General features: G+C 42.9%; 1 protein-coding gene across 3 annotated transcripts in view; it reads right to left on the reverse strand.

The window, feature by feature from the left end:
- The window catches only part of FGD3 (FYVE, RhoGEF and PH domain containing 3), a 92,404-nt gene extending 75,462 nt beyond the window's left edge, over positions 1-16,942 (reverse strand). For all 3 annotated transcript variants that reach the window (XR_011681242.1, XM_071440117.1, XM_071440118.1), the window contains exon 1: positions 16,626-16,942. Coding sequence is in view for 2 of the 3 variants with exons in the window: in XM_071440117.1 (XP_071296218.1) it covers positions 16,626-16,761 (136 nt within the window). In the remaining variant the exon portion in view is untranslated. The remainder of the gene's footprint in view (positions 1-16,625) is intronic.
- Positions 16,943-18,595: the final 1,653 nt, after the last annotated feature.

Here is an 18,595-nt window from a genome sequence, read left to right on the forward strand (position 1 = left end):
GTGGAATTGCTTTGCACTGTTCTTCAGGTGCTCTCCTGCTGACCTGTTACCACCTCCAGGCTCTGGGTATCTTTAGCTGTCACTACCATCAAACCAGAAGGAGTGCAATGGATTGAGGTTCTCCTACTTTACTTTTTGGGTCTACTGGCTGAGTTCTGTGTTAGACTGGGTTGTTCTGTGTTATGCAGTCAGACATTTGCAAACATCAATTTCATCATTATCCAAAGTCAATTTGATGAGCAAAGAACACCTTACAGACACAGAGTTAATCTGCTCTCTGACACTTTCCTGTGTGGGATCAGAGAAGAGTGGCCAAGGCTCAATTCGAGCCTTGAGTCATAGTCCCACCAAGCTGGCTGTCAAAATTCACGGTGCGGGTTTTCCAGGGGATGACAAGTGATATGTCACTATCCCCATTTTAGTGCTAGCCAGAGGGGTCCTTTGAAGCTATCTCCCACCTCACTTCATACTACTATGTTTTGGTTTGTAGCCAAGCACAGCCTGGGAGCATATGACCTGCTCTCTCTCAAGAGGACAGGCATTGAGTGAGTGTGTCAAGCACACAACAGCAGCTGACAGGCACGTGGTCTTTCAGGGTCTACCGTGAGCTGATCTCAAAGCCCTTCACACTCACACCCAGGGCAGATGGTGAACCTCAGCACCACCTTCCTTCCACAGATCCAGTTCCACAGGCTAATGCAGACATAGGAAATACAAGCTATTCTTCTTTCTTTGATATTTTTAAGTAAACATCTTACCTAAGCAAAATCTACCACTAAATAACAAAAACTAAGAATACATCCCAAACGGAACAATGTCCACTATAACTGCTTCCCACACCTCAGTCAGAAACAGAAATACTCCAAGAATTGTTTATACTCCTCCCTTACAAGCCAAATCCAGTCTTCCCCCAAAACTGAGACAAGAGAGAAGGCAACCACCAAGTCCAGTCTATCCAGAGCAAGTGAGAGCAGAATTCTTATCAGGAATTTCTAACAGGAAGCATTCACTAAGAAAAGGTTTGTAGAGACTGTTAGTCTCTGCATTCCAAGTCACAGTTGCCACTAATAAATACCAATGCTACGGATGGAGAGAATCCATCCAGCTGCAAGGGAGACTGTGTATCTGTGCACTCTGGATCAAGCTGAAACTTAAAGATTATCCAAAACACCACTAGTTCTTCATGCCAAGAGGCGTCTTGCTAGCAACATACTAGCCTAGATATCCAGCCCAATCTTTTGGGTAGCCTTAAAGCTGATCCAAGTCCAACAGGGTTTTCTAGACAGCTCAAATAACCTAATCCTGTTTTTTACAGACTCCAAATAAAGTCCTCAACTGACCAAGATGAATTATGGAAGAGAAAAAAAGCTTCAGGAGGTCAGAGGAAACACAGCCTCTTCTTGACTTTCTCAACTGCTGTCAGAGGTCCAACTGAGCCCACAAAGACCAAAAAGCATTACCTCAAAGCTCAATGCAGAAGTAGCTGATTCAAAGTGTAAGCACTGTATACTAACACCTAAAAGTCAGTTTTTCAATTATACAGTGTAAGTCAGTACTTGAAACAGGACAAGCTTCTGATTCTCCTGATTAGAAACCCTCAAGCAACCAAGTGCAAAACATGGTCTGCCTAACTGCAGAGAAAGCTAGAACACTAGAGCAGCACTTTACCTCTCAGTAATCTCCTAGTTCCATGCCTAGTTGTTTTAGGTGAAATCTAAAAATACTCTAGGTAGCTAAAGAGGTTAATAAAATTGTTCGTTGGTTTGGTTTTTTTTTTTAAATCAGTTTACTGCAATACCATGCATTTACTCCTGGTGCTCCTAGGTAAATATGATCTTGCTATTAGTCCTAGCAGAATAAAACACTCTCTATATATAATAAGAGGAATAAGAGGAGCCCTCCTCCACAAACTGCAGGGCAGCAATGGTGCCAAAATTAAGCTGTGTTACAGCTCAAGGCATCAGAATGTCTTACCACAGTGCCGAGTAAAGCCACTTCAGTGAGAAGTCTTCATGCACAATTAGGGATTGCAAACCCTGTGTTTAGATGCATGGAAAGAAGCCGAGAGACTTACAAGAATTAGCAGGGCCATATCTTGAGTTTCCTACAACAGCCACTTTTTCCAGTGAAGGAGATCTGTGGTCTTCTGATGACTCCATCAAATGCCACTTTATCCAATACAAAAAGATGCAAAGCCACCATGACACCAGCTTCTAGCTAAAGGAATCTTTTCCTGACATACATCTTACAGATTCATTAAACGCTCATCTTTCTAATTTTGCCTTTGGTGCTGGTGCCAAGACTGCTGGCTGCCAGTTCAGTAGTAACTCAAGTTTGTAATGGGGGAGGGGGGCAGAGGAGCATTCCTGACAATATTAGCAACTAGGAGTTTCCGGTAACACCAGCAGAGCACTGACTGGTGAACAGCTCTGAAATGCAGAAATTATTTTCTTCTCTCAGACCTGATCAGCCATTATAAGACAACCTCTGTTACCACTGTGACTGCAGGACCCCCAGAACTCTGCAGAGACAACAGTTTAGATTACTCACCAATGAATAAGACCATTACAAAGCTCTTTTGTTTGGCAGAACTCAAATTCTCCCACTTTTCAGCATCACATTTTTCCCTTGCCTTCAAGTAACTATCTCAGCCACTGATCACTAAATATCCTTTGTTTACCTCAAAAATGACAGATACCTTTCTGTGACTGCTGCAATTTTTTCCTAATCTCCCAAACTGAAAGAAATCTAGTGTTTCCAGATGGACCCATGTGCTTCACAAGCTGAAGCACAAAAATAACATCTTCAATCAATTTCTACTGTAACAAACACACCCCTCTGACAAAGAGGAAAATGAAGGGGGGGGGGGGGGGGGAACTTTGTTCCTACTTTTATTTTCCCATTGGAACAGAGTGGTGTAACAGGCAGTAAAGATTTTTTTTTCCTGTCATTTCCTGCTCTTATGGACCAAAGTCTTTCATGCCACATAAACAATAAAATTTCTATCAAGCCTGCAAATACAGAGTGGAAAAGATAATAGAAGAACTATTTAGAATAGCCTAGGCTTTTACCTAATGATATTGACATGTTGAAGACAATCCTCAATTGCTAAGCACCCCAGATCTTAAACTAAGATTACTTTACAATCTGTATCTTCAAACACTTTTAAAGATAATCTAAGGAGATTACCCAACATTTGAATATGGAAAACACTCATAACATGACTTGTAGGGAACTCTACATTTGGTTCCGATCTCTGAGCATGCTTGGGACCTAAATCTGGAGAAAATAAATATCCATTTTTTTACAAAACTGAATCTGCAAGGGAATATACTGAACCCCCATGAACTCAGAATATTTTTTTTTTCCCTAACAAGATACACATTTTTACTCTGCTGTACTGGGTCTGCTTAGTATTGCAAGCTGACTACAGTACTAAAACCTCAAGTGTCAGTGCTTGTTTCTGAAGTGTCATCCCAAAAAGAACACTTGTCCTGGGTTCCAGCCAAGACAGGGTTAATTTTTACTGCAGAGCCCAGAGGTTATGCTGTACTACTTCACATCATTTTCCAGGATGGGGGAAGGAGTCCCTTCCAGGTGGCACAGCATGGTGTGGTCAGGTATTGTCAAGGGTCCTGCATGGTGATGAGCACATGAATTGTTGGCCTCTTTCCTGTTCATTCTGTATTACTATTGTTGCCTTTACTGTTAATTTTCTAACCTCATCGCTGTTTTCAGTAAATTGGTCTTCTCTCAAGTCATGATCTTTATCTGCTCTTTATCTGATCTTTTATCTGATCTTTATCTCTCCAATTCTCCTATCCCGATGCCACAAGGGAGAGAGAGCAAGTGGAGCATGGCTTGGAGAGTCTTGGTGGGAACACTTAGCTGGGGAGAACATTCCCAAACCATGACACCATGAAACCAGGCATGCCGACAAAGAGCGGAAAACATGTCACTGTTTATAATAATCCTGGCTACATGATATAAAACTATGGTGTGCCCACATTTACAAACACTGCAAGCCAACTTTTAATAGTGGGCTAGCCTACCTGAACTCAGAAGATAATGCTTCTTTTCTAGTGGAAAATCCATCCAGGGATCAAATAACATATAATGGAAACTAAAGCTGAGCTTTACTATACTGCGCTATACTGCCAAGGATCTGCTGTTCGCCTTCACTGGGATGAAGCTATTCCAGCATGTATACAACACATAATGTTATTTTTGAAGGTCTTCTTAAAAACCAAACACACTCAAAAAATCCCAAACAAACAAAATAACCAAACCAAACAAAACAAACAAAAGAAAAACCCCAAACAAAATCAAACAAAACCAACCACAACATCCTCCTCCCACAAAAAAACCCACAAATCCCCCAACAAAAACAAGAAAAACACCCCCAAAACAGTACTTGTAACAAAGATTTCTCTATCTTCCCAGATAGAAGACCCTTAGCCATGATGGCTAGACCCCAGCTGAGTTTACATGGACAGCCCCAAAAAGGAAGGAGCTGACTACCTGCAAGTCGTTTTAGCAGAAGAGAGCTTAATGAGTGCTCTAAATTTGGAGACTAGCACAGGGAAACAAATCAAATCTAGACACAAATAGCTTTTTTTACATGGTCAGTATGACAGAAGCTGAGGGAAGAAGAAACTGGAGGTGTTTGCATTAACTTTCTGGAATACTTAGTGTGCTGGGAATGTATTCAGAAGCAGGTCTGCATGATGGGGTGTGGATCTGTCAGCTCAGATCTAACATTCAGGAGACAATTGCCAGCACTGAAAAAAAAAACTAGAAAGAAGGAAGCCATACTCCTGATTTCCCTCAAAAAGCAATTAGTTAAAAAAAAAATCCCAACCCTACAAGACAAAACCCTAGCCAAAAAACACATTAGATTTAGTATCAGTAATCAACAAAACCAGAAAATCAGAACAGATATAATGTGTAGGATTGACAGAGCGGCAACACTGACCTTTCTAGGATAACTCCAAGAGACCAGAGATGTCAGTATTTTTAATGAGTATGCTACATATTTCAGCCAAACAACAGAACCAAACACTCTCACTATCTAGCCTCTACAAACATTTCTATGCTTTCTATAAACTGCTGTAGAAATCCACAGCTGAGCTACACTTCAAATCCTGCATAAATCAGCCTCTACCATGACTGTCATTAAATAAACCTAAAAATAACAATGTAGAAAAAATACAGACTTCTAGTTTTTGAACAAACTAGTTCAAATCTTGCAACTGTGACATCCAGCTCTTTAAAAATGCATTTAATATATTCTAAAAGGAAGAGGAAAAAAAAAATTTGGGCACTACAGTTTAATCAATATCAGCAAGTGGAAATGAAGACTCTACACCACATCTTGAATAGGCCAGCTGAGTGCAGGGCATGGGGACAAATTCAGAGTCAGCTGAAGAGTCAGCTAAAGATGCAGCAACACATTTTCATCACTGAAAACCAAACCAAATACAAGTCAAAGCCAAAACAAGGAAGTATAACAATCTACATCCAGTTTCTGCATATTCATATTACAGAATTACATATGGTTTGCATTGGAAGGGACCTTAAAAACCACCACATTCCAATCCCCTGGCTATGAGCAGGGACGCTTTCCACGAGACCAGGTTGCTAACATGGAAAAGACAAACATATTTGATAAATGTGGTCCTTATGAAGAAAAATCTTGTTAATTACATTTCTTTTATTCTGGACATTAATTACACATTTATTCAGTAGACACACTTATACAAGTCTATTACCCAGCCGTAACACGACCTAAAAATATATATAATTAAGACGCATCATTTTAAGCAGAACTCTGATTATAAATCCATCAGTAAGTTGAACATTACCACCATATTTCCAGCTCAGGCTCCCTTTTGGATAAGCATTTTTTCCAACAGATTCTCCTTCTCTGGGGATGCAATCTGGGCATGCAATCTGGCTTATCAGCTCTAGTCCTGTACTGGTTACCCACTGACATTAGAAGACATCGAAGAAGCAATACCCAGGCAAAGCTCTGGCTACTCTGTTCAGAGAAGGCTTTATCTTGCTCCAGCCTGTGTTAATCCCCGGAAGTGTGACCGCCCTCCAATAAATCTATCTGGCAGCAGAATCGTCAGGGGGAAAGCTGTAAAATTTCTTTGGGTTGTGTCTTTTAACACCAAAGTTGCTGAAAAGCCTACTCTGCTTCTAAGTGAAATAAATTACAGTAATCTTCACTACACCAGACTGAAATATAAGGATTTGGATTTGAAGGTCTGCCACAAGCCTTCTCAGCAAGGGCACACCACTGCAATCCCCAGCATCAACTTAAAAAATCCTTAAACCACCATCTGATTTTCAAGTCTTAAAAAAACAAACAAAACCAAAATGGAAGTTAGAGAATCACATTCTAACTACTCCCCCTTCTATAAATGTGCTCCCCTTGAAAATTCTTACTAACATTTTAAAAAGAAAAAATAATTTTATTTCATAAAAAAGTATTTTAAGGCCTTTACTGCAAATGATGACTCTGCAGTATTTTTAGAAACTAAGGCATATGTCATTTAAACATCTTTAATGCATTTCAAAAGATAGATCAATATATCGATTTACCAATCAAATGGATATTAGATTAAGTCTCATCTTCTTTTCCTCACTATCTGGTTAAATAAAAAATCAGCTTTTAGTGCCAAGCACCTCCTCAGTAGGTGCCTGAAGGGATTCCCTGTGGGATGCATGGCACTAAGGAATGACAATGACAATGGATTTTGTTATTTATCATATCACCACACCCAGAATTCTTCAAGCTACACCAAGAGATTACATGCTCAAAAGCCTCATTTAATATGCAAAATCACTTCTTCCATCACAAGATAGAGGAACATAAATTCAGTGGGAGGTGGGAATTACATGAAATAAAATTAAAAATCAGGGAAACAGCAGCACAGAGTTATCATAACTCCACAAACACAACCTATCTAAACCTCAATAAGTTTTGGATATAAAACTAAAAGTTTTAGAGGGCCAAAAGTAATGCACAAAAATGTGCACTTTTGCAATCTGGTCGCCAGAAGGATCTGAAGATCAAGGCTAAATTCAGCTCAAACTGCAGTAACTTGGGGTTTATTAATTTTTATTAGTCAGCCAAGCAGATGCAACAGCAGAAAAATTTTAGAAAAGATGTCATCAGGAATATCCTGGAGCTTCCATAGAACTGTGTCACTCAGAACTGAATATGTCAGAGGGAAGAGACCAAGAACAGCTGGAAATGAGGGAAAAAAAAAGTGTTAGGTTGATCCTAAGCCACATCAGTAGTACTCAAGGATTCCTCAGGCACTGTGAAGTGGGACAAACAGATGACCAGGACTCAACAGGAGTTTGATGTTCATCCTATAAAGCTAATGGAACAGATCAGGAAACAGGAGACAGAAAAATCTAATGTGTTTGGCAAATTTGGAATATAGTCTTAGCAGCCAAGACCTTTGCGATTGGCAGACCCAAGCAATATAGGTGCAAAAGCAGATGTAGGGGAATCCAACAGCCACATTTAAAACCTGTGTTCTCGCAGTTTAAGATTTTTAAGAGCATTTCACCAAGGCTCTCCCAGATTACAGGCACCACCTATGACTCCTGGGTTTCTGACCCTCCATGGAAGAGAGAGGAAGCCACCACCCCATAGAGGCTCTGCTGTCATCAAAAATCATTCAGCAAGATCCTGCTCAATTCTCCATGAAAATCCAACAAAGAGGGAGTAGAGAAAAGGGAGCAATAAAACCGTGCACACTGTGCAGTTGGAGGCAACTCACCTGCGGGTTCCTTACAGCTTTGAATGAATCAGCTCAAACACAAAACTCAACACTTTGCACAGAGGAGTGGGTTGGAACATCCACCCCACCCTCCTAATACATTGTCATGATACAACATTTTAACACTTCAAACATGCAAGTAAAACAACTTGGCACAACTCTGTATACAGCTTCTGAACAACTAGAGATTCTTTTGCAGCCATAAGAAAATGTCAATTTCTGTGGAGGCTGTGAATTCTGTGAGTCAATGAACCCTCCAGCTTTAAGATATAATGGAATTTTTAAACAATTGAGAGTAGGGGGAAGAAAAGAAATAATAAAACCACCTCTTGCTGCCAGTTATTCCATAACCATTTGCTACAAAGGTTTTCAGTCTGTGGCCAGAACCCCAAAGTAGAAGGACAAGTAACACAGCAGCTCTCCTATACTCAACATTTGCTTCGGCAGTTTCTTTGTCCTAAGAGGATTAGCAGTTTTAAAAATAACTTTTGGGACTTGCATGGTCTGGAAAATACCAATAAAACACCAGACTATCCTTTCAAGTGAATAAGAAAGGCATCTGTTCTGCATTCCAAGTGAGGCAACTTTTTTGACTGCACAGCCATCAAGATCAAGCAGCCATAACGCCGATCAAAGACCCATTTCCAACAACTCCACACAGCATGGATAAGACAGGACTTTCTTAAATTACTATTTTCATTTTACTATTTTGAGGAAATCTTACTCTCCCCTAGCTGGGAACACTTGCACTTCCAACAGTAAATTAGAAATGGCAAAGCAAGGCATGTATTTGCATAAGATGAAAAAAATGTTAAGAAATGCATTTCTCAACCATGCAACAATTAGAAGGGGACTTCTCCCCACAGTGCCGATATTTGGCCCCAGAAATTCTACAGTCAAGAAACAGGCTGTAAGAATTTCAATAGCAATTAGTAAAACAGATCCAGGAGAGTACAGCAGGCAGCACCCTTTGTTACTCCGTGGGAAACTTCACTCTGAATGGATGACTCTGACAGCCAGTGAGAGCGATTCACAGAGGTGGCACACCTGGCTCCAACAGGAAATTGGAATGGCGGAAGTTTCCTCCAGGCAATATTCATCTACCCCCAGTGAAGGGCTTTGCAGATATTCAACAAACAAGGAAAAAAGGGGAAAAAATTAAATAGAAAAACCATATATGTTACTTTAATACAAACCCCTAAGAGTTTCAAGATATACACTGCTACAGCCTGGGGGCTAGGCCTTAATCACTGTCAGTTTTTGTAGGTTCAGCACAGCTCCAGTACAACCATGTCAACCAACAACACAACTTTACCTATGGGGAAACAATCCCCTTTTCTATCCAATTTAAGAGGGAATACAATGCCCAGCTTGCACTGGGTTATGTGTTCAGGTGCACACAATCCTGCTCTCCTGGCAGCTCACCAGCAGCAGCATGGAGCTGCAGTGTGACCCAAGGGCCACACCACTACCAAATCCCTGGAGCTCCAAGCACAACTCAAAAGGTGTGGCCAAGGTGGGCTTGTACGAGGAAGCTCCATCCTCCACCAAGAACCTCCATGAGAAACCTTGCATATTTCTCCTCCAAAAGGTGTGAGAATTGAGTACACTCTCATCCCCTGTCTTTCCCAGAAACACTGCAGCCAGCACAGGGCATGATGCTGGGTTGAAACAGCAAAATCCAGGGGAAAAAAACAAACCCATGGGAAGCTGAGATCTGGTGGTATTTTCATTCACTGGTCTGCAGAGAGATCACTCCTTCCTTTACTGCATTTATTCAGCTCTCTGTTGGTGTTACCCTGGAGAACTTCTCCCTCACTTCTGCAGTAAGGGAATTCACCTGCACACAGGTTAATCTCCCAGAGCGTTTTGTGCAGGTTTCCTTTTCACAAAATTCAGATTACTTACTAATTTTGACTTTAAAACCCTCTTTCTTCAAAATCTCTTCCTACACCCCTATGAGGTTTTTTTGCATGGTACTCACTTTTTCCTTCTTTTCTATCTCAGTCTTCTATTCTACTTCTTCATTCTCTTCAGTTTTTACACAAACAGTTTTATTCAGCTTTTTAAAACAGTGGGTGAAATTCAAATCACAAGCCCCCATCAGACATATAGGGCCAGTGGCAGAAAACACAGTATCTCTAGATCTCGTTCTGGAAGTGATAACCAAATTACACTTAGCAGGTGATTCATATCAAACATGGTAAACCCATGTCTGGAGGCTTCTTTGGTCTTCCTTTCACAGTTCCTTGCCCCAGTGTTTGGTACATTAACGTTCACCCTGTCCCAACCTCACGGTTCAAAATGATTACTGAAGTAGCAAGAATCTCATGAATGTAAATATTTGCTCAGGGTTATATTACCAAGAGAGAATTTCTGCTCAGAGCCTGCAAGCCCAAAAAGAAAGAATAAAAAGAGGCCAAGAGTTTAAGAAAACTAGACCCCAGTGTTAAATCCCTTCATTATAGTCAGACACCTGCCTGTTTTTCAGAAGTATAAAATAAAGAGGAGAAACCTCCGACATCCAAGTGATATTTAGATGTCACCCTGTCTTTCAAAAAAATACTGGAACTACTGGGTTCTTCAGACTTTTAGAAATTAGATTCTTTAATATGAAGACTGCTATCCTCCAAAAATCTCCATCCAGATTGCCATGATGCCATGTAGAGATGTGTATGCTGTTTGCACACACTGTATCCAAATGCTCCATCCCAAGAATAGAGGCTGGGCTTCCAATAACAGGCTGACATCTAACCAGTGTCAGCTTTGGACTCTGTATTAGTGTTTTAGCCATTCACATTAATTAACCAGCTTGCTGAGTACCAGAATCTATCTGTAACGGTACTACACTTTTAGCAGTGATTCTGTATACTTCAGTGGAGATTACTCAAAATGCTTCAAGAGAGAAAAATGGGAAATTGCATGTGTAATTGATTCATTCAATAGTCCAGCATAAAAATGCTCTCTCCTTGAATATTCATTAAACAAAAGAATTTCTGTGAAGCAGCATCAAGTTAGATGAATAAAGAAGAAATAAAGAACTAGAGCAATCTTTCAAAAGGGGACATTTCAGGATTTTAAAATGCAATTACAGTAAAGTAATTGCTCATGGCCATGCTGAAATGTGCGAGGACCTAAAAAGTTTCAAAGCTCCTCACCTCTCACAGCAATGGTCAGGGGTCTGCTCTGTCCCTGCTAGTACCTTGAAGGTTCTGTCATCCCAAAAGATGCATTTTTACTATGACTAGGGAAAAAAAAAAATCAACAGATTTGAAGACCATTAATTCTACATTACTCTATTCACTACTCAATGACTGCTTCTGACCCAACCTCGAGAGTGCCCTCTGAACAGCTATCAATACTTCCAGCACATTTAAATGTACTCTAGAGGCCTATGAAATTTTAAAATTTAGAAACAGTTTGCTAGTTTTGCTAGTTTACTAGTTGCCTCTAGTAACTCTGAGCTCTCTATAAAGTCACCAGCATTTAAGACACCAAAGCTGGTAACACTTGACATATTTCTTTGAGACACAAAACACCCTTCTCAGGCTATTGGTGCCCAACACGAGCACAGAGAGAGACCAACAACACCACTTGGGGATGCCGTGTGACAGTGAAGCCAGATTTACTAGGCCCACGATTAACATACATCATTGAGGCACTACCAAGCTCCTCAACAAAGGAGAAAAATCCCATTTTAGCACTCCTGCAACTTTTTTATGCTGATGGTTACCTGTGGAAGAGCTGTTGGTTTTTAGAGTCCATAACCACAAAATTAATTATACTAAGAGGGAGAAAAGAAAGACTGAGGGACAAAAGTATTGTGCCCATATCTGAAAGGTTATTCAAACGGCCTGGCTTCACAATAGGAATTTCATCCCTCTTTTAATGGAGGGACTATAAATGAGGAGTTGATGAACTCACTTTGCTGAGCCCCTTAAGGATCCTGCAGGGAGTCTTGTATGCCACGATTGAGATTATGCTATGTCAACAACCTCCACTTCTCAGCCTTCCACCTCAATTCTTCACCTAGCCCTTTCACAGCAGTTGAATCACTGGCTTTCTGTCCCACACAACGGTCTTAACCCCAGACAAATAGCAAGAAAAGTGCAACCCAGAAAACAAGGAAGCAGGTAATACCAATAAACTCTTTCACAGAACAACAAAAAAAGCAATGGAAGTCAGTAAAACCAGAAGAAAAGGCAGGGAGAACAGCATTTTGTGAGCTAGTGGTCAGGAACCACAGAGGCAAGCAATGTGTTTTAAATAATGCCACTTAAACTCAACAAGTTAATGCTAAGAAGCCAGACCACAACTGCAGACCTGGGTATTTCTCATAGAAGGACATGGTGACCACTGACAGAAAAATAACAGCCGCACCACCAAGGGAGTGGAGATGAGCATGAGGCTGTCACTCCAACTAGCATCACCAGCAGGGACACCCCGTACCAGCACATCTTCTCTGCACAGGCTGGCACAGCACTCGCTGGGTACCCAGGTAAAGCAAACACTCAGTATTGTAATATCAGGAACTCCTAACGGCAAGGCAGCACAGATAGAATGAACAGCCACAAACTGTGAAATAAAACCCAAAGACCCATTAAATTTTAAGATGCTGCAAAGTGTAAAATGCAAATCAAGTTATAACAATCCTTGCTTTTAGGACCTGGCTGTGAATGGGAGGAGGGAGAGTAGAGGGAGGGGAAAAAAGTTCTCCTGGAAGCACTTTCCAGTATACCTCACTATTGTTCCACCAACAAAGGCATCTCAAATTTCAACACTCATAACCTCCAAACCAGCCAGAGTTCTGTGTTGTGACTTGACTGCCTCCCAAATGCTCCAGAGAATGCAACAGTGAGCTGCAGACATCTATTTTCCATTTCACATGGATTTTCACCATGGAGGTCTGAGGTCCTGTGCTCAGGAGTGCCAGGCTCAGCTCTCAGCAGGGTGTTCAAAGGGGTTGGCAGAGAACAAAAAAAATGAGAGCCCTGAGAGCTGGTGACAGGCATGCAGCATGGATCAAGAGCTGTCACATCATGGAAAGGACTTCAACGATACTCCCTCCTACTTTCCTCCTCCTCCTTTCTCTCGCTCATATCCAAGTCCATCTTAGCTCAGGTTATGTCATATGCTCTGTTCCCACATCTGAAATATATGAAGTCACATTATTTTTTTACTTAAAAGGAACTTTCAGCTAGTTCAGAGAATTTGAAACAAGAGACATATTTTCAAAAGAGTATCAATATTCATCATTGTGTAAGAATCACAAGTCATTGTCTCTCAAGTGAAACATCGAATTTCACAAATCTGATGCTGCCAATACAAATGGATATTACAGTAGTTATTAGTGATTTTATCCACCACTGTTCACTCAACTCAAACGCAATCAATGGCTCAAATGTCTAACACAATATCTGTATCCAGGGAGCTAGAAATAGTAATTACTTAGGTTTTACCAGTCACCTCTTTTAGTTTCAAATTGAGTTTTCAGTAAATGAAAAATTTAAATTTAAAAATTAAAATGTAAATTTCAACAAAACAGCTTGAAGAAGAAAATTAATCTTACTCAAAATCTTACTCAAAAGCATTTCAGAAGTTCATAGCTTCTGTGTGCTATGCGGTAGAAACCAGTGCACAGTCAGAGGAACTAACTAAAGCATTAATCACATCATTGCTGCATGTATACTCCCTGCCCTTTCAATTCTCACACAGACCCATGCATCCATAATTATTAAGCTTGGTCAGCAGGAATAGACATGCTTCAGTTAGGAAAATTCAGTGTTTTTTAAGCTTATTGACACATGGGAAGACATAGCTGTTCCCAAAACTTCCTGCAGAAATTAGGTGTACATTTTTCATTGAAAAGATGTAGGAAACAGTTGGACTTTAGATCATACTTCAGAGAGCAGCACTGCCCACACCACTGCACCTCACACAGCTTGAGAACAAAGCTTCCTCAAAACCAAACACATTGAACCTGATCAGGGAACTCAGAGTATAAAACCATTGGAAAACCATGCAACAAAAAACTGCCTTGAAAACAATGCAGTGCAAACAATGCACAACTAAAAAATCATCACCTGGGATTTTGACTTCTCAAGTCTGTCACTCCTGGTGTCACAAGGTTTCAACATCCCACTTCCACTACCACTGATCTAAGGCAGTCTTCCTCATTCTGGATCACGCTACAGAAGCTCATCCCACACAAAAAGCCATGAGGACCATCATCACTATGATTCTACTGCTTTTATTGTTTTGAATGTAATATTCTCTCTTGCACCTCTGATACTCCAAGACCAAATACACTCTGCAGTCCCAACCTTGTCCTACATTATCACCTCAGCCATTGTTGGGAGCTGGGGAGACACCCACAAGAATTGTGTCGGTCAGTATTTCTGTAGCATTAGCACGCTACACTGGATTTCCTTAAGGAATGGGGCAACCTAGTATCAACTCCATCTTTCTTCCTGCTTCTGTAGAAGATACCTGCCAGGCCTTAGATCTGCACACTCGGCAAGAGGCAAAGGTCCTCTGGAAAGAGAAAGTCCTGACTCCACTTTCAGCAAAAGTTTTAGACATACATTTAAATGCAGGAAATTGTGGCAAATATGACTGAACAACAGCAATTCCAGCTCCATTCAAGAACGATTCCAGCCAGGACTATGCAAGCAGGGCACATCAGATCAGAGCCACAAGAGCAAGCAAGCTCTACATATTTCCCTTATATTACCACACTCTGAGTCAGTCCTGAAAACAGGACTAAAGCTCACTGGTTGATGCTCTTCAGTAAGATGCACCACACTCAAGGAAATCACAAACACACACATACAGAGGGACACATATTGCACCAATCTAAAAGCAACTGACATTGCAATTGCATACTGCTTGTATTGCAATTTACAAGCAACTGACATGAGAGCCCTGACTCTTTCACTAACAGAGCAGGAGGCTGCTAGCATGGGCATTTCACATAGCAAGCTCCAACCCATGTGGGAGGACCAGCCTCTAAAAATTAATGTACTGAAGATTGGTACACAAAGTTCAGGAGGTTCCAGAAGTCAGATTGCCTGAATATCTCTGGATCCAGGGCAGGTGGGGAACTTCAGCAGCTCTGAAACTCGCCATCACCTTTCCTAGGTTGACCCAGCTTTTGTAGGTAAAAACAGGACAGAAAACTTCCACTTTTTAAAAATAAGAATTTATTTCTTTAAAAGGAGTTCCTTCAAACTCAATTTCATTTTTATAATTTTTCTTTAGCATTATTAAGGTAAGAACACTTACAACATAACAAACTGGGTCACAAATGAGCTAAATCAGGAACAATCCAGCTTGATTATTCCAAGGGATATCATAAACACAGCTCTGCTAGATGGAGTATGAACTCTAAAACATCCTCCTAGCATTGTGAAAAACAGCTTTCTATGAAAGACAAACTTCTTCTAAAGAATGCAAGAATCCTTTTATCAATGTATTGGTCACCATACATAATCCCTTTCCATTCTGCATGCTTCTCAACAAAACCAATTCTGGTCATTAACAATTGCCAATAGTCTCTCCCATTCCTTGGTGCCGCTATGTATCAGGCACTGCAAGATTCTTCTATGTTGCAGAGCTGTTTTCCTTTGTGTTAAAATTCCCTAAAGCTTGCAATGGAAAGTAGAGTATATCCCTTTAACATAGTTACACCACTCTTAATATTTGGAATGGAAAATGTGACATAGGTACTGAGGTTTAAAAAACAGCTACGATGAATGTGGCCAGTTTTCTAAACATAAATCTCTTCAGGGTTTTTTGGGCTTTTTGCCCCCTTCCTTCCTTGTTTCTGTTTTTTGGGGTTTTTTTGTTTGTTTGGTTGGTTGGTTTTTTTCCACGAGAATCCTGGTTTTACAGAGACAGCCACCTAAACATAACAGATCATTATGGTTCAGAAATTTCCAATTTGCAACTGGAAATGGTTTATGTTTAGAGTACTAACAGTTCCAAAAGGTATTTAAAAAGGAGAGAAGGAAAAAAACCTCAGCATTTCATAAGTGCCTAAATATGGATTGGCAGGAAATAAATTTAATCTCTACAGTTAATAGCAGTCTTAATGAAATTAATGTTTAACAGAACTGATTTTGTGTGGTTTTAGGAGAACTAAAAATATATTTACACAACTCAGTGCTGCATTTACTCAAACATGGATTCCCTGGCCATTGTGAGCCGCACAGGGACGCCGGGTCCGCGGCGTGTGTGCGGGGGCAGCTCGGGGTGAGCCCGCAGCTGGCGCTTGCGAGGCCGCGGACAGCGCAGCCAGCGCCGCTGCGGGTCCAGCCTGGGGAGGGCGGGCCGGCCCCCCGGGCGATGGGTGTGCATCAGAACCGCGCCAGCCGCTCGCGGGGGCAGGGAACGAAAAGAAAAAATCAATTAAAGAAAGAAAGTTAGTTGAAGGCGCCCCCGAGTCCGTGCGAGCTGTTCCGCTGGGCCCCGGCCTCCCCGCGGCGGAGCGGCCCGACCCCAAGCTCCCCGCCGAGGGCGCGGGCGGAGCGGGGCCCTGGCGCCAGCAGAGCCGGCGGGACCGCGCCCGCCCGCCAGCCGGCAAGGGGAGGGCAGGGGAAGGAGGCGGCGGCGGCGGGCCCCCACACCTGGAGCGGGGCCGGCCCGGGAACCAGCCTCCCCGCCCGCGCCGCAGAGACCCCGCGGCCCGCCGAGACCACGGCGCCGCCTCGCTCCCGGCCCGGCTCCCCGTGGCCGCCGCAGCCTCCACCGAGAACTCGGCGGGCCAGCGCGGGGCTCCCTCGGAATCGCGGCCGGGGCGCGGGGAGCTGGGCGTAGCCTTACCCTCCGGCTCCATCTGCTCCCGCCGCCGCGCTCCGGCGCTCCCCGAGCCGCTGCGCGCTGAGCTGGGCCGGGCGGTTACAAAGGCGGCCGCCGGGCGAGGGGGGTGGGTTTCCTCTCCCTCCCACTGCAGCTGCATCGCGCCATGAGGCGCCGCTAGCAGGACGCGGCGCCCCTGAAGGCGGCGGAGGCGGGATGCCCCCGCGCCCCCGCCCCGGCCCGGCCCAAGTGGCAACGGGACACGCCGGAGGGGCCGCCCCGGCTGCCAGGGGACCAGGTGCTGCGCCCGGCCCGGGGGCAGCGGCGGGGAAAGGGCGCACCCGCCGGGGCTGGCCCCTCCCTAGGGCCGGGAGCGGGGGCCAAGGGGAGGGGGGAAAACACCCTTTCCTGCCCCCTTCCCGCCCGACCTTGGGGAAGCAACGCCTGCCGCTTGCGTGGCCCCTTGCGAGGAGCTCCCCCTGAGCCAGACCCGTCCTGGGCTAACCGGAGGCATCCCACTCCCCCCTGAGTGAACCGGTGGGCTCCGGGATGCAGCGGCAGGGAGCAAGAGGCCCTCAAGCTCCTCATCATTCGCAAGCCACAGGGGTGTTTATGGGCCCCTTAGTGGACTAACCCAGGGCGAAGCTCAAAATCACGTCACAAGGATTAGAAAGGGAAACCTAAGGTCTACAGGGTCTACACCGGCTATTGCCCTTGGAGCCAAAAGCTTCTCGGTGCAGCTGCTGGGGGTGGCTGTGGGACACGTGCCGAGGCCCAGGAGAGACCCCGGGCTGTGCCTGGCTTCTCTGGCTGACCTGTTATTCCATGTACGCATCAGAGACAATTCAGATACGAATTTTGTCTGAGGGAACAAAACCCTGCCAGCCTCTTCCCAGCTCCTAGAACCACTCCAAAAAACAAGAGCTTCTTAAATAGTCAGACCCGAAAGCCCACCTGACACACTACTCTGTGCCTGGACAGGGAGTAGGATGCTGTAAGTAGGAGGGATTGCAGCAGAGTTGGAGGGCGATGCTCTCTTTTGTAGCCTGTCACCCTGGTGAAGTGCTCCTTCCACAGAGGTATACCCCTGCTTCTTCAGGTGAGGCACATATTTAAAGGAGAGCTTTCTGAGATTTCCCAGCTTCTCATCAGAAGGAGTAAATAATACAGAGAAAAACAAAAGTACCTATCAAGCAGTCTATCTCTGAAAACAAAAGACATGAAAAATGGTCTTCACAAAGGCATTTACCTTCAGGAAAAAAACAGCAAAACAAGAAAATGAAAAGTTATCTGTGTTGGGCTTCAGTCTATTTTTTATTACCCAGTAGTTCGTCATTGCTCTTTACCTTCCCCTGAAATAGCCAATGTTGATACAGGCATTAGTGTGGAAATATACTGTCGAGCACTTCAATAGTGTGGTGGAATGGAAACACAGTTTTGCAGTGACATTCCCAAAAATAATTTCCGTGGACTAATCATTCCAGAACAAAAGTAGCTGTTCTAGATCAACTCTATGAATAGGGTCTAGATAAACCAGAGTAAGAAAGCAGATTCATCAGTGATGAACCAATCTGGATTTTTGTCACTTTGAAAATCCAACCTGTTATTTTCCAAATCCTACCTTAAAGCATTAATATACATACACAAATTTAATACACAACGAATTATTTCAGAAATATATTACTGTAAAAATGGATATGGCTCTGTTAGATTAGTCCTGTCCTTTAGGTCAGTGAGGTGGGTCTTCTCTATAGCATTTTCACCAGAACAGAGCCAAGCTGGCCAGTCATTGCTGCATGGTTATCAGGTATAATGGATATACAGCAGCAGAAACAAACTTACAAATTGTTGGAAATTTCCCAGGTTCTTTGCTCTCATGGAAGCAAGGTCCATGCTATAAAGTGTGAAGCTGAGACAAGCTTTATTTTAAGCATTTAAACTTGTTAGATATAGCACCAGAATACCAAATAACCAGCATCCCTTAAAATTACCTA

This window comes from Agelaius tricolor, unplaced genomic scaffold, assembly GCF_023055355.1.
Source record: "Agelaius tricolor isolate 1412-34295 unplaced genomic scaffold, bAgeTri1.0.p SCAF_14, whole genome shotgun sequence".
Classification (NCBI taxonomy): Eukaryota; Metazoa; Chordata; class Aves; order Passeriformes; family Icteridae; genus Agelaius; species Agelaius tricolor.